The 12,299-nt window shown below is 31.7% G+C and overlaps 1 protein-coding gene across 1 annotated transcript in view; it reads right to left on the bottom strand.

The window, feature by feature from the left end:
• The window catches only part of LOC143075771 (uncharacterized), an 85,797-nt gene that overhangs the window by 57,906 nt on the left and 15,592 nt on the right, over positions 1 to 12,299 (bottom strand). Inside the window, exons 9-13 of the mRNA XM_076251330.1 lie at positions 11,956 to 12,046; positions 9,494 to 9,691; positions 8,457 to 8,628; positions 4,357 to 4,463; positions 3,636 to 3,818 (exon numbers count right to left, since the gene is read on the bottom strand). Of these exons, the coding sequence (XP_076107445.1) occupies positions 3,636 to 3,818; positions 4,357 to 4,463; positions 8,457 to 8,628; positions 9,494 to 9,691; positions 11,956 to 12,046 (751 nt within the window). The remainder of the gene's footprint in view (positions 1 to 3,635; positions 3,819 to 4,356; positions 4,464 to 8,456; positions 8,629 to 9,493; positions 9,692 to 11,955; positions 12,047 to 12,299) is intronic.

Here is a 12,299-nt window from a genome sequence, read left to right as displayed (position 1 = left end):
TTCGACGATTAAAGATGACGTCCCTGTACACAAGGAAGTATTCTGGTTAACAACTTTAATTACTTGATCAGTTAACCGGGCTTAATTTCTGCCCGAGGATCGTCGCCGAGAAAACTACACAACATATTATCAGCTTCAACAAAAACTAAAAAACCATGGTCAATTTATAGTTACATGTATACAGCTTCAACAAGGCCGATGTACATCCAATATTGTATACAGTAGCTCTATAATTTTGTCTTATGCCGTAATGACGGAAAATTACCCGTTTAAAATGACTGTGATATTCGGTCTGTAAAATTTAAGATCTGAGCAGTGACTGCGAAACTGGTTGCAAGCACTTAATGCAGCTACTTTACGGAAGCAGATATAGGGTAAAGTTGTAATACAATCAGATGAATATCCATTATCTAAAAACATTTCACTGGATTATTCAATTGAAATTATGCCACCTGCTTTAAAAACATTTATGTGTTGTCTTTTGGATGATGGCACATCTGCGGCAGTTAATAAAGCGTACGATATTCCTATTGACAAAGTTCTTAGATGTATGGCTTTAGTAGAATGTATATTATCTGTAAATATTTTTTTAACTCTTTTTCATTTAGGTTTATCACTACCAATGCACCGTATTTATGGACACACCTTTGATAACTATTAACAAGTTTGAGTGATCAGGAGATTAGAAACAATGAAAATGGGGCATACATTCTACATGGCATTATTTTTCTTCTGGGGGTTAAAATTTTATCCAAGACAATGTCGACCCAACTACAGAAACAATAAAAGATTTCCGTATGACTTTGGTTGGCTAGAAGGCAACATCGGTCCGGTATGATGTCAGCCAACTTTCTACAATATTTGATCTGTTCACGCATTGGTATAGGTATAGGGGGAGGGTTGAGATTTCCAAAAACATGTTTAACACAGCCGCAATTTTGCGCCTGTCCCAAGTCAGGAGCATCGTGTGTTTCTTAGTTTTGTATGATTTTTTATTTTAACTTGTTGAGTATATTTGGAAGCTTAGTATGACGTCCATTATCATTTCAAAGTAGTACATTTTTGTTTAGGGGCCAGCTGAAGAACGCCTCCGGGTTTGGGAGTTTCTTGCTGCATTGACGACCCATTGGTGGCTTTTGGCCGTTGCCTGCTTTTTAGCGGGTTGGTGTCTCTTTGACAAATCCCTCATGTCCATTCCAAAATTTTAATTCAATCTGTATATATATATAGTAGATATTGTGTCCGCTTTGAGCAAAACCTCTGCTGTACTGATATATGCCCATGCCAAGGAAGTTGTCTTTGTATGGATATGTTGACCGATAAGAATGATGAGATTACAAGTGAAAATGAAGCTATAATATTCCGATATCGCAATATTCCGACACCTAAATGGTCCAACATCCCATTGGTCCGACGTTTCGATCACAGGATTTTAACATTAGAAAGCCAAATAAAAGGTTTAATATTAGGATAGCCTTGTCCTCCGTTTGAAGCGGTGAAACAAGATAAAAAAAAACGTAATACTTAGTGCCAAAGTAGACGAACGTCATCACTAGTGTAATATTTAAAAAGAGTACTAACTACTTTGTCAAGTATTGTTTGATTAATTATATATCTCAAGATACACGGCGGCCGACTGAAGTTAAATCAAACACATTTTGACGTACAATGAGTGATCACATTTTCCTTGTGATGTTTTATATTAAAATTGTCAATTTGTTGATATAAATATACCAGTAGCACTTTACTCATTTTACTTATGTTTGTTAATACTCTTATCATATCTGATTTAGTGATGTATGAGTTGTTAATGTCTGTGTCATTTTGGTCTTTTGTGGATAGTTGTCTCATTGGCAATCATACCACATCTTCTTTTTTATATATCAACATATTGCAACATATATAAAAGAAAATCTGCTCTATGGTTGTCAGGCTTTCAAACTAATTATATAATAAGAGACCATACGTTTCCTCAATTTTAATAAACAGCTCATCATGGGACTTTTCTAAACAATTAAAAATACGTCATATGTTATATTTTCCCCTTGCTTCAAATATTTTGTTTCGGATTATTTATATCAAATTTGCAGATATATATGTTTGTAAATACGTGCAATCAAATGATATGGAGGCATTATATGATTTAGATAATGCAAGGACGACTACAGATACATTGTGTGACTTAAATGTTGATTTTCAAAGACTCCGAGAGAAAACGTTATGTAACATGCGTTACCGTTAAAATCAACCAAAATTAATTAATATTATGATAGAAATATATTTTCCCAACAGTAATACAGCATTCCTATAAAATCGTTTCGTTTTTGCATTTGTTTTGACTCGATTTTACAACTGGAAGTATCCGTGAATTGAAATTGCACCCATGACCTTTGACCTCGATTTAAAAAAAAATGCACCATAATTTCTTTTGACGACCGGGATATTTAGAAAGTACATATTCTTAGCTTTCTAGTGATATATAATTTAGCCGTGTGTTAGGTAGGTGCATTAAAAATGTAAATTTGGCTCTCATATCACTCGCCTATAGATGTATAGAGTGATTATGTATGCTCTTCCATTAACCTCCCTTTTTGTTTGGGATAAAGCAAACAAATGTCAATGTAATTTTTCAGAGAGAGGAGTTTTGAACAGCCAGTATGAATGGTTGTCTAATCTAGGTCAAATATGTCAATTTCGAATTGCATCACATGACAGCCATAATGAATAAATTAGTAATAACGTGTGCATCATTTAAGAATTAGAAGTGTTGTAATTAATAAAATATATCAAGTGCATACCAATTTGATAAAATACATTATTATGTGGTGTAGTCAATATACATACGCATGTTCAAACACCTTTTATTGGATTAAGAGCATGGGTTTATTCACAAAGCGAAAGAACCACGTCATATTATAATATTTCACTTCGCTCTACATATGAACGTTAGACCAGACTATAATTTTTGAAATAATCAAAAAGACGTAAATATCGACTATGGAAGCATGTGCCTTGAGGAAACACAATCTTTTTAGTTTGCATAAGTCATCATTTATAAACACCAACTTGCTGAAAATAAACGATTAAAACATCGATTTTCTATCTTTATAAACAGATATATTTTATTCGACTTATAGGTAACGCATTGGAACACCTGTTATCTGAACAGACAATTGGCTAAAAGAAGGCACTAAGTTAAACGATCAATCTTTTTTGTTGTTGTTGAAAAACTAATATACCATTCATCTATGTATTTCTTACTGAAACTTCAACACTTTAAAGCTTTTTATCCGTCGACTAAGTCAACAGTTGTTCTTTAAAAAAAACGGTACAAATAACCTATGTTTTTGTTTCAATTTCTGTTCAATTTTTCTAAATTGATTAAAGATAAAAAAAAAAAATAAGTCAGACATGTACTGACTTTTTACAACCAGAAACATAATGTGGATTTTTAGAACCCAAAGGTTCGAAAGGGTTATAAATATAAGATAACGCAAGTTTCTTATGCTTCTACTATCATGATTATACTCTCATATTATCAATACATTTATTTAACATTAATTTTTAACATCATCATCGATTTAAAGATAGAAAGAGAATCTCGGCCAAAAAATGTAATATATATAGATATATACCTTTTGTTACGGAAGGTAAAAGGTCTTCATAGTATTGTACTCCTTTCGTCTTTGTCAATATCATCAGTTCACATTTACCTTCTCGACCAACAGCATGACATGATTCATGGTCAGTTCCCCATTTGACTATTGCATCACTTCTGAAGGTTTTTCTTTTAAAATCGTGAATTTCAACTACTTTGCCTAATATATAAAGAAATTTGCGTAGCGTAATAAGGCCTAATCAATTAAAGTGAGGAAGAGTATAACGAAATGGATACCGAATAGGAACCCTGTAAAATCAAGAATTTACCGATTATGTCAGAACTCTTGAAAAATAACAAATTCGTATTGTGTTGCACAGGTTTCAATCAATTTTGAAAGTCAAATTAATGTTTTGTTGTGTTTGTGTTAATACACTCAAACTTTTTTCATACTTTCACAGATCTTCGTAATTTCCTTCTAAACTATCAATCTATCTTCGGAATTACAAATTAAATTAAACTTAAAATACGATATCTGGAATGAATAAGTGCATATTTGATTAATTGTTCTATTGGGGTTATTTTATAACTTTAATCGATAAAACTAGTACTACAAAGAGGATATCCAAAACATTTATGTCGAAGAAACACCACATCTTCAGTTGAAATTCGAACAATATGTCTAAGACAAACAGAATACCACAAAGTATAAAAAAACCCTAATAGACAAATAAAATTCAAATATAAAATTAGATAACCTGTAATGCTGTCGTTTTTTCTCAATACAACATCTGCACCCTCCTGTATGCCACATGCAAGAGTATATCCTGTCATTCGTATGTCAAAACGATGTGGCACTTCTACTCTGTAAAAAAATAAAGTGTGCATTTGTGTTTACGTTATAGCACACTTAATTCTCAAAAATGATTAAGTTGATACTATAGTGTAATTCACTGGCTGTTTCTGTATTGGTCCTGTTATAGATTCCAGGTTATCTGTATTTGACCCGAGACTCAAAGAGTCGATTGCCAATACAGCTGATCGAGGATCTATAACAGAGCTGATACAGAAACAGCCAGTGAATAAAACTTCTATAAAAAAACTTATAAGAAACTTACCGTGAAGAAAATACAGATTATCTATAAAAGTTACTATATCATAATGTAGTGTTTTAACTGGCTGTTTCTGTATTGGTCCTGATTTAGATTCGAGGTTATATGTATTGGACCCGAGACTTGATAATCTATAACTGGGTTAATACAGAAACAACCAGTTCGTTCATAACACTTCTATTCCATGTCTTTAACGAAACGTACCGTAAAGAAATACAGAATTTCATATCTGAACTTGGGAGAACTTGTCTGTTCGCATATTGTACGTCCATGGATTTTTTGGTAACATTGTCAGTTTGAAATGATTTCTCGTCTAAGTACTTAATATTTTGCTATTACAATTAATGTCAGTAATCGTAAGTCGTACTCGAAATTCCTGTAAAATATTTCCGTTTCAAGACTTCAAAACTTTTTATTCTATGATTTTAAGTTATATCGTAAGGCGTAAGAAAATTTAAACCGGAAGTTAAAGTCCCATTTAAGCCCATGATGTTTTTTCCGTATTGCATGACCCTGTTCCTAAAGGAATATTTACTCTAGATTCATATCGACAGTGGAATGTTTTCAGTATTGCAAAGGCTGCTTTATCCGTATTAGAGCTGATTTTCTCATATCATTTGATAAAATACAGTATACAGATGAAATTAAATGGTCGTCAGTCCATTTATTCTATAGAAAGTTCAGTTAACAAAAATACGTCTCCTATGTAGATGGGTGATAGTATTTTTTGTGAACGACACGTACAGTAAGTAAATACCAGATTAATATAACATTTGTAAAAAAGAGGAGGTTTTCGTTATTATTGTTTTTCTTCGTTTTTTTTCTAATATTTCATTTGAATAACATGAACATGTTACAAATGATGATACTCACAAAGGATTAAAGATGTTTAAGGTGTATGTTAAGCTTCCCATATTTGGACACGATATGGCCTTAAACGATGATTTTTTTAAACAAACGGTTTTGTTTTACCAATGAAAAAAAAATAGAAAAAAGGCAATGCAATTTATGTTTTAGTTTACAATCGTTTATGTCTTTTTTGTTGTTCTCGAAGTGTTTCTTTTCATAGTATTTACTGTATTATTTACGCATAGACTCTACTTTAAAACGTGCATGTTTTACAATATTTTCTTGTTTATTGTTTAATTGTGAAAGTTGACTCTTTAATCATATTTATAAGAGTGTTGAATTCACGCGGCGTATTTTTTATTACTGATAATGTGAGTAAACCAAGACAAGGCATTGTGCACTGAACTGCGTTATATATTGATTTAATGAATTGTTGATTCCTATTTTTGTGTATTTATTCCAAACAGATTAAACTAGATAATCCAATATTCAAAAAGCGGAATTGATGTTTACAGCTGTACGCACATGCAAAGCAATATTGAAATACAAAACTTAACCTAACATATACAAAACAAAATGATCAAAAAGTTATAACCAAAAGTTTAATCTAAACCAATATTAGTTGTTTCCTATTGTCAAAACACTAATTACAATCACAAATTGCCGTGTCGAGAGTATATTTCGTAGTGTCATAGAAAACTTACAGTTTTTAGTTATGCACCTTTATTCTCTAGAAATATCCTAAAAGTAGTCATTGGGCAAAAACATCGACACAGAAAATTATTAAAATTTTAATATTTTTCAACCTTACTCATTTACATGATCTTATGAATTACAAAACCCCGTAATATAATTAAAAATAATTCGATTTGCTATTTTTATGAAATTTTATGATAATGTGCTTAATATGTTAAATAATGTTATTTCACTACAAGTGTTGACATAACTTATCATTTTAACTGCACCCATAAAACGCTATATTGTCAACACACATGCTAATAATTTGAACTTTTGCTTCATTGGTAATTAAATTCTGTGGTTCATAATGGTTTATTGATTAATTTTGTTTTAGATGTTACTTTGATTTACTTAAAGGAGATTATGTTCGACTTTTGAACGTTCATGAGTATAATTCTATAGATATTTCGAAATGACGAATGATTCGAAAACATTGCCAAAATAAAATGAATCCAGAAAAAAAAATTGTAATTTTGTCGCAAGTGCATCGGGCGAAAGTCGTGCGACAGTCGTACGACAATCGTGACTTGTTTGTTGCTATTTTTACAGGGTTTTAAATTCATGGGATGCGCGTGTAACTGTCGAACAAATGTTGCACAACAGTCTTAGTCACTCGTGCGTTTGACTAAGAACTACTAATCTATGAAGAAGGCCCGATTTATTGGGTGCCATTTCCTTTCAATATTGTTCGCTGTTATCATAAATGCTGACAATATGATCGCATATGACCCACAATGCAACCAAATGTCACGTCTTGGTGCTGCATAGATGTCGTAGGTTTGTTGTGACCCGGGCTTATATCTTTAAAAAACAACATGTATATGATGTGAATTAAATGTCATTTATCAACAGTCGTGGTCTGTGATAGAATACAGAATGGAAATGGAAAATAATGTTTAGGACTTCAATAAGCGGAATCTACGTAGTTCTTGAAAATAATGAAGTCAGGAATTTTGTTACTCCAAATGACATAAAACTTTTGCGAAATTTTTCAGGTACAAAGATTAGGTTTCCAAATTTGCTTGTAAAACATATCTAAGGCGAAATAGTACATTCTCTGTTTTACGGTTAAATGTTATTACGATCCGGGTAAACAAATAAATGTTTCAATAAACTTATTTTAAAAAGGTTCCCAATTCAACACAGTATTTAGATCTTTGTTTTTCCTTGGCATAAGTTTTGATTTTGTTATCGAAAAACTTAAATCATACTAAATTGTATTGGTATACACATATGCCTTTAAATGGTAATAAAATATGTCGATGCATTTGTTTTGGCATTGCACAATGTCATTGTTTACTGTGGCTGTTGAGTAAGTATTTGCACTAAATCCAGTGCAACTTTGGTGAGTATTTTAGTCTTAGATACATTAAGTTTAACCCTTCAATGTCGTTTAATGTACCATGCAAGTCATGATTCATGGTTCATTTTTTCTCATATCTGTCTTTCGTAAATTTGTTTGCTACAAATTAAGCTGTTATTGTTCTCAATTATATTGTTACATGTTTTGACCTTTCATAGGCGACTAAATGGTATGGTTTTTAAATTTTTTGTGGAAGGCTGTATTGTTGCCTTCACTTTATCACATCCTCTTTATTTAAGGTTTGGAACATAGTTGTCTCATTGGCAATCATACCACATCTCTTTTTTATGAGACACAACGTAGTCGAAATGAATAAATATAAACACCAAAACGTTGCTTAAAGTCTGCATACTATGTTTTTTTCCAGAGACAAAAACCCCTCCATAAGCATCCACAGGACTAGTACAACAGTCGTCGAATACTGAGTGTATAAATATTAGTAGCTTTAGATTTTATATAGATAAGGGATATATGTTAAGTGGTAATTTTGAAAATTTCAAGTACGGAATAACGATCCTAGTGTTTGTCTTGTAAATCAAATTACTTTCAACGTCCGCTGCATGTCCTTCCACTATTGCTTACGCAGTAGTTTTAACATATCTTCCTCTGGCGCATTAGATTAGTTTTGAAGTTTAGAAGATGATTTAAATGCGTTATACAAATGTTTGAAATGAATAGAATTTTCTATTGACGTTTATTATGTGCAACTAAGTGAAAATAACGTAAACTAGCTAAATGTAATGAATGCAAAGACATTAAATAAAATAAAACAGACGAACAGAAAATTAATTGTTACCCTTTTGTATCCTCACTTTCGATGCGTCTAAATATATGAGTGTCATCATGTTCATCATTCATATAGCAGGACGTGCAGAGATCAACATCATGGCAGTTGAGACATTTCCATCGTATTCCACGCAACGGATACTCGAAACATTCGTGGCATGAAACGTCTGTATGTTTCACTCCTCAAAATACAGTAAAAAGTTGTGAGCTTATATATCTACCAGTTTATTTTTACAATTTGACGATTTGGATCATAGTATCTATAAATAAATTAAGTTAATACTAACACCGAATCGTGTTAGTTGAACAATCAAGTTTGTTGTTTAGTCTTGTCGTAAGCTCTGGGTTAATTATTCTGCTATCAGTCTCCTGGGGTATAATCCGCCCTGACTTTAGTACTTCGGAAATAACATGATTTATAACAAACCTTTCTAAAATTGTCCGATTATACATTTTAAAAGTGTTTGAACCTGAAGTTTAAACTCCACCAGGCAAAGTTGACCTCCGATTGATTATAATTTTTAAAGTGTTTTTTTGTCGTAGCACTTCGTCTGTTTCGGTTCGTACATGTATACATTCTTTTAAATATATGACATTTGAGCGTTCCTGATGCTGTTAAATCTTAGTGAGCGCTTTAGATACATCAAATTTACAACGTTTTGTTGTTGTTTTAACCAACATTGGGTCGACATCGTTGACTCGCTCATTAGCCAGTAATTCGGTACTGAAATTTACGTTAGACTCTTGTTATATCAAGAATAAAGCAATTGCAAACCACTGAACCAATTTAACCGTACTTGATATTATTGTTCGTTTCTTAACATTTGTTTTAAACTTCAGTGTGATCTTAAAAATCAATTTCAAATTATCGAATATACCGAATGCTGTAGTATAAAGGAAAGTATGATTATAATGAAAATAAAATAAAGAATAGAAAACACACGAACATTTTAGATTTCATTCTATCTATAGATAATACATTTCTTAAGAAATCCCTGTATACGCGCCTATCATTCGAATTATCATAATACATGTTATTTCACCTACCAATCTGAGCATTATCGAATAGAAGAAGATCAAACTGGTTTTTCTTTCCTGTACAATATAACTGTTTTTCATCAGAGGGATCCCATAGAACCTCTACTTCTTTTCCGGATTCTTCTACATTGACTATTGTTCCAATATCGTCATCGTCACCGGATGTTTTTATTTTTTTGACAACTCTTGTTCCTATCTTTATTGTCTCTGTATTGACAAGAACGATTGTACAGATGGAGCAACTGGTGCAATGTTCATAAAATATGTGACGGAAAGGCAACAATTCTTAAGTATTATATGCTTGGAAGTTGAAAATTTATTTTGAAGATACCACAAAGAGAGCAAATACATTGGCAACGCGTAATTTTCAAAAAAGAAGAACTATACATCACTGAGTTGTAACATAATTATATACTTAAGGCAAGATCCACATGTAATATTTTACTTATATATATGGTTTGGTATTGTCATGATTTCGTTTAATATCTTTCTTGAATTGGCCGTTTATAAATTCGTAAATCATTAAGAAATAGGGTTTTAACTCCCTTATGCAAAGTTGGTCTTAGATGAATTTTGCTGTTAATGTATGTCATTTGTGATAATTTCACTTCAAATGTTTTGATTTTTGAGTTTTGGATTTAAAGTTTTGGATTTTGAGCGTTTTTGATGAAAAGTCATATAAAAAAGTAAAATTACAAAAATACTGAACTTTGAGGAAAATTTAAAATGGAAAGTTCCTAATCAAATGGCAAAATCAAATGATAAAATGCATTAATCGAATGAACAACAACTTTCATATTCCTAACTTGGAACGGGCATTATCAAATGTAAAAAAATGGTAGATTAAACCTTGTTTTATAGCGCTAAAACCTCTCGCTTGTCAGTTGCATCATTTTCCATTATATTTACAACGATGCAGACATAATCAGTAAAATTGTATATATAGGGATACAGCAGTCATCACTGTGTCGAAATCACAGTTAGAACAAACACAAAAACACCCAACTATCACAAAGAACCACATAAAAACATCTATCAAATTTAACAACGCCATTGATTGCTAAGAAACACGTCTTTGGCGTCAGAATGTAAACGTCAATGTTTATAATTTTGTCGTTCAAAGTATTTTCAAATTTTAATTTCACAGGTACAAAACAAACCAGCAAAGAGTAAAGAAAATTCATTTAACACATTGACGGGATGTATAAATACTGCAACAAAACTGTTATCATATAAAAAGTACTGTTTTGCTGGATAAAAGTCTGAACTATTTCAAATAGAGTATAGATTTTGTTTATTTATTTCAATTGATACCTTTAAAACTAAAACAATATCTATGAATCCAAGACTCCAACTCCTTTAAAAAAGTTGTTTCACTAACTCAAACATGAAACTCACCAGTTCAGGAGTATAAAAGTTGTTTTGCACCCGTTCCGTTTCGTTTAGAACGTTTAGAACGTTTGTTTTTAATGATTCCAACTGTTTCTTATTAACCTTAGAAGTCGGTATTTTTGTTTACATATTTTTTTAAATATAAGTCAATGGTTAAAATAAAATCTATTTTTTGATTGTTGGATTTTCCTGGCTGCTCATTTTTTCTATCATTAATTATCTCAAAAACTAACCGGAAGCTTGGTTTGTTGAAAGATCTATGACGAGTACTTTCAAGGAAATACGTATGAGTTTTCACATTTGTAACTCATTCCGTATTATTGCAAAAACTATTTTGCATTGAAAAAAACCAAATGTGACTTTCGAAAGTCCTCTTGTTATTTTGAGAATTATTTATATAGCTGTGAATATAGCATTAATGCAATCGTACACAATGACAATGTGAAACCGTTTACTGTTTGGATTTGCAATGAAACAGTAGCTAAAACATTGAACATCACACTCACAAAAGTGGTTAATTGTGAACGCTTTACCCATAAATGTAAGATTTTAAATCATCTGAATTGAAAGGATTGTCTGACCTTAAGGGACATACACATTATCATTTATAATCATTTCTGTTAAAGATATTTGGTTGTGCAAGGTTTTGTGGGGCAAAACAAGTATTTGATTTAAATATGTTCAACATATCATAGTTTAGTTCTCGCTTTGATATTTGTCAATAGCTTGGATAACACAAACATATAATAATTTATTATTAACTATCGAGACAATATTATTTTTTTGGGAGACGTGGAACCTTTCAAGGAACTAATCTCTTAGGGAAAAATGGCTGTAAATTTACGGAACAAAGCACGAAGTTACAAAACAGTGTCAATATTAATACTCAAATCTTAGACACAACCATTACCTAGATAAGGCATGGCAAACAAATTAAATAAGAAAACAAGTTGTATACTTTATGGAAAATTTACACGATGGGAACAAACATTTAGCGAAATATGTACAACGCTTGGCACATGTCGTATTGATTTGATTTATAACTTACTACAGTATTCATTTATGACACAATTACTTACCTCCAGCATAACGTTTAATTATTTCATATCCAGCAAATTTAGTAAACTGCGACAGAGTACCTTGGACAGAGGCTACATCTTGTATGTCTAACTGTCAAAATATGTACCCCTCTGTTAATTAATGGTTATCATTTTCAACTTTACTGTGTCTTTTTGTGTGTGCTAATTTATTCCAAATTTGATAGCGGAAAAAAGGGGAGGGTGAGAATTCATATCAAATTAAAAACCTGTCGTCTGTTTCAAGTCAGGAACCCCTGGCCTTTTATTAGGTTTGTATTCTGTTTTATTTTGGTTCATTTATGTGTTTCGGAGTTAAGTGTGAGTTCCATTTTTTTGCTCAACTG

This window comes from Mytilus galloprovincialis, chromosome 5 (genome assembly GCF_965363235.1).
Source record: "Mytilus galloprovincialis chromosome 5, xbMytGall1.hap1.1, whole genome shotgun sequence".
Taxonomy (NCBI): domain Eukaryota; kingdom Metazoa; phylum Mollusca; class Bivalvia; order Mytilida; family Mytilidae; genus Mytilus; species Mytilus galloprovincialis.
Note: the sequence above shows the minus strand (reverse complement) of the source record. Positions and strands in the feature narration are given on the sequence as shown.